This window comes from Sceloporus occidentalis, unplaced genomic scaffold, assembly GCF_023333645.1.
Source record: "Sceloporus occidentalis isolate IW3139 unplaced genomic scaffold, rSceOcc1.0.p SCAF_4, whole genome shotgun sequence".
Lineage (NCBI taxonomy): Eukaryota > Metazoa > Chordata > Lepidosauria > Squamata > Phrynosomatidae > Sceloporus > Sceloporus occidentalis.
In genome coordinates this window covers 80099700-80104502 of record NW_028316984.1, presented here as the reverse complement: position 1 = coordinate 80104502, position 4803 = coordinate 80099700, and the positions used below count along the sequence as shown (strand labels likewise).

The 4803-nt window shown below is 42.0% G+C and overlaps 1 protein-coding gene across 6 annotated transcripts in view; it reads right to left on the bottom strand.

Annotated features, from left to right (window-relative positions):
• The window catches only part of SPEG (striated muscle enriched protein kinase), a 177556-nt gene that overhangs the window by 3190 nt on the left and 169563 nt on the right, over positions 1-4803 (bottom strand). For 5 of the 6 annotated variants that reach the window (XM_089520471.1, XM_089520475.1, XM_089520473.1 and 2 more), the window contains 3 exons: positions 3218-3441; positions 1844-1919; positions 1361-1510 (listed from right to left, as the gene is read on the bottom strand). In XM_089520471.1, the coding sequence (XP_089376597.1) occupies positions 1361-1510; positions 1844-1919; positions 3218-3441 (450 nt within the window). Of the gene's footprint in view, positions 1-1360; positions 1511-1843; positions 1920-3217; positions 3442-4803 lie in introns of those variants that run through there. The other variant, XM_089520477.1, reaches the window with a different exon arrangement.

Here is a 4803-nt window from a genome sequence, read left to right as displayed (position 1 = left end):
CTGTAAGGCCAAGAGACATTAGGAAGAGGTTGATCTTTCCATATCCCCCACCTTACTTTAAAGAGCAAGGAGGGTAACAGAGTGCTACCAGAGCAACAGGGAACATATAGGAAGCTGCCTTATACTGTCTAGCTCATCAGTTAGTGCAGTATTTATACATCAGTGATTCTCACATATTGGTCCTCCAGGTGTTTTGGACTTCAACTTCCAGAAGCTCCAACCAGCTTAGTCAAAAGGAATGCTGGAGCTGAAGTCCTAAACATCTTGAGGACCAAAGTTTCGGAACCATTGTTGTTAACTGCCCTCAAGTTGATCATGATTCATGGCAACCCTGTGGGTGAGATATCTCCAGGACTCCATATCCTCCACTGCTTTGCTCACGTCCAGCAGGCTCATGCCCATGTTCTCCCCAATTGAGTCTAGCCATCTGGTGTGAAGTCTTCCTCTCTTTCTGCTGCCTTCCACCTCCCCTAGCATTATTGTCTTTTCTAATGAGTCATGCCTTCTCATGTGACCAAAACTATAACAGCCTCAATTTAATCATCTTGGACACTTAGGGGTATTTCAAGCTTGATCTTTTCAAGGACCCATTTGTTTGTCATTTTTTCTCTCAATGGTATCCTCAGCACTCTTCTCCAGCACCACATCTCAAATGAGGTGATTTTTTTAATCCACTTTTTTCATGGTCCAGCTATCACATCCATAGATAGTGATTGGAAATACTGGGAACCACTGGTCTACTGCAGCACTACAGCTCTCTGAAGTTTCTTGCAGGAGTTTTTCCAGCCACACCTGGAGATGACATGGATTGGATCTGAGACCTTATGCATGCAAGGCATGAACCCCACCATGGAGTCATGTGTTTTTCCCTTGCCCAGATGTAGTCACATTCAGACTTCAGAGAAGAAATGAGGTAAGATAGACCCCTGACACCCATGGATCTTGTCTCCTCGAACAATCCTATCTTCACTCACCAAGAGCTCTGCTCTGAGGTTGGAATCTTGCATCCTCTTACCTGTAAGTAAGCTCTACTGAATTCACTGTACTTACTATGCATAGGGCTACACTGCCAAGCCTGAATCCTACTGGTAGTCCCAACTAGAGCAGACCTATTGATTCAGTTATTGAAAGGTGAATCAAGAGTAAATCCCATTGATTTCAATGGTTGGGACTGCCAATAGAATTCAGAATTCACTCTACGTTAGACAATGAACACAATTCAACCTTCTTAATTGGAGATTTGCCATGAAGCACCCACAGATTCTGCTGGTTAACAGCTCTTTGCAAGTGACAGCCTGGAACATATCCAGCTATGCAATTCCCAAGATGCACCACCCTTCTCTCTCTGCCATTCACTCACCATGGATGAGCACAAAGGACTTTGCGGATGAAGAGTGCAGCACTCTGGGAGACATTGGGGTACAGCTTGAAGGCATCATAACGGGCTGCCAGAATTCGGCTCTCAGCCTCTAAGGGATCCGCTTCAAGAAAAGGTGAGCGACCGCTGAGCCTGGTAGGCAAAATGAGTGAGGGATGAGAAGATTACAGACATGAAGGAAATACCATTTGTCTATCAATGCAGTTCATCAAACTGTGAAGTATCATAGAGCTACTCTGTGAGAACCACTAGGCCTTGGCAGAGGCTATAAAGACAGTATATAAAAGTCAAGAGAGCACCAGGGAGTTATGATCCTGGAAGCAGACATCTGCCCACTCTTGTCCTCTCAGTGGACATGGTCAGATGAGTCAGGAAAATATCTGATTGTGCCCATCTAATTCCATCTCTGCCCTGTGTTCCTCTGCTTGCCCATTTCCAGCATCCTCCGACTCCAACCATACTTACATGATGTATGTAAGCACTCCCATGCCCCAGATGTCAGCTGCTGAGCCAATGGGATCCCCCTTCACCATTTCAGGAGCTGCAAAGGAAAGAGGGAGCCATCTCTTTCTCTGAAGAATTGGCAGGCACTATCAAGGCCCATCATGGGCCCAAAAGGGTTTTTATTTTTATGCTGGAAAAGCCCAGCAATTTCATTTGGCCAGGTCTCACCAGCTCTATAATGAAGATGCTATCTAATCTTTAGGGGGGTGAATTTGGGAGGTAAACAAGAAGGATGCATTTCTATGTTTCAAGCTGTAAATACAGGCAGGCAGGCAAAGAACTATGCTCCTACCTACTGCCTTAATGCAATAAGAAGGGCCTAAGGCCATGGGGAGGAGATTGGGAAGGGCTTAGGCTGTATGATGTGGAGAGCTCAATCAAGGCAGTGATTCTTGACTGGGAACATCAGAAACAGAAAGACAGGAACAGGCACCATAACCCCAAAGATCCTAAGAAAAAGTGGAATGAGTATTATGAACCAGAGCCTGGAAAAAATATATTTTGTACTGCAATTCTGAAATTTTAAAAATAACTTTTCTAATCCCTGGTGCAAACCCTTGTAAATGAACTAGGTTGTTCATCTGCCTGTGTACCCACTAACTCTTTCAAAGGAATGATGCCCCATGGATTATGATCAGAAGGGATGGTGAGCCTTTCCAAGCCTTGTGAACTATAGCGTAACAGTGAAATTGAAAGGGGGAGGGGGAGGAGCCTTCAGGTGTTTGGCAGAAGGGGTCTAACGTCTTTTCTGTGGTACCCCAGTTGTGGAATGCTCTCCCTTCACAGGCTGGATGAGTGCCAATGCTGGTGTCATTCCATTGCCAAGTCAAAATCTGGCTTTTATTAAAGCTTTTAGGGCCTAGTTGATTTTATCCAATTTACATACCAGCTATGGTTACCATTATTTTAAAGTGCTCTAATTGTTTTCAGATTTTCAAGTTTTAAGTGATAAATGGTTTAATACTATATTTATTTAGTCTTTAAAAATTATTGTTACTGTTATTTATTATCCTAAATTGATTTCATATCACATTGCCCTGAGAGCTTCAGATACAGGGCAGGATATAAATATTGAAATAAAGTAATAAAGAAGTGATGTACTTGACTTGGACCATGAGTGGGAGTTATGATGAGAGACCTTCTCCACTTCTTTCCTGCTTAGTCTGTTTGCTGGTCACTAGTATGCAGCTCAAACCCATTTGTTGCATACATGGAGCAGCCCTATGTAAGTTGGTTCATTTTATGTCATAGCTACTTCACATTTGTCTGGCACACAGTACCTCCACTCTATCCCTATCCAATCCTCTGCCTTGTCAGCTCCATACACATACTCACCCATGTATTCCAGCGTACCAACACGGCACCCTAGCTGACGCAACACCAATGGATTATAAGTCTGGGCACTGCCAAAGTCAATTATTTTTATGGCATTTGTGGAGGAGACAATGATGTTATCAGGCTTCAGGTCAAGGTGGATAATGCGCCGTCCATGTAAATACTCCAGACCCTGTAAGATCTGTATTACATATCCCACCACATCATCCTCTGAGTATCGGAACCTGTAGGCACAGATATGCAGTTAAGAAGATGGAGAGGACCCTAAGAAGTCCTCCTTGAGCCTGGTCAGATACTGTACACCTAAACCGTAAAGAAGTATCACCAGCTCTAGAGAAGCACCTTGGAGACCTTATTTGGGCACACAATGAAGCAATATAGTTGTTATTAAAAACTTCATATTGTTTCTTTTCTATGTATATCTGCTGAATGGGTCTTTTCCTAAGGGTGTTCTGTGCTCTGCTCCGTGCATTAGCTTTAGCTATGCTCCATTTCTAGCATTTGAAGAATGCCTAAATAAGGTACCTAATGTGTGGCACAGGTTGAAGAATTCAGGAGGAAAAGGAAACTTTTAAACCTGAAACAGTATATATTATTAACAAGCTTCACAGAAATGCTCCAGCTTCAGGAACATTACCCTCAGCTAACATCCACAAGGCCTGTTTAAAAAAAAAGTTGGAATCTAAACAGCCAACCTATCCAGAGCTGCCTTATATTCTAGGAATTCAAGGCCCCAGAAACCCAGTAAATTCTGACATTGTAAAAATTCCTTTATTGTACCATACTCCCCAGAATACCCCAACCAGTATTACCATTGATAATTCACAGAACTGTAGCCGCAAAATAATATTTTTGAGTACTGTACTAGTATAAATTGCAGCATTTATAGTCTTACACCAATAGAGTTTGGTCTAATAAGCTAATGCTTTCCTGAATTTTGTCTTTCCTCTTTATTGTGTCATTCCAATCATGGCAGATGCACCAATTTAAGTTTCTATAAAGAGATGTAAAGAGTTGTAATTATTCATGTACAGGCAATAGTGGGGGACAAAATTCACAGCAAGGGTCAAAGGCCTGCTCTTGAATATATTAAAAATTAAATTTCAAAAAAGAAGCAAATTATAATTTGCTGTGGTTCCTTTTGGAGCAATGCTGCTTCTCTTCCTTTTGGAAGCACAATACTTCGTTCAAATGAGGGTCACAGGACCAAAAGTGGAGGTGATGCAACTGATTACTTTTCCTCCACTGTGTAGTTCTGTCACTCAGTTGTAACGTTTAAAATGCTTTCAATCAGAGAAAGTCTTAACATTTAGGACTTAAATTAATCTAAACTGATTAACACTAGTTATCAATTCCATCACAGATTTCCAAGTGATCTAAAGCTAGTTCAGGCCTACAAACAATTGTCATAACTTTGGAAAGTTTTTTTGTTAGTGGAGTGGGGACAGACTGTAATACCAACCATGTGCCAAGTTTTGGGGTATCTTTTCTAACCTCTAGGCCAAAGTAATACTAGCGCACTTTCTTTCCTTGTTTTGGCTCAGTCTTTTATTTACCATAGTGCCATTGCCTCACCAGACACAGAA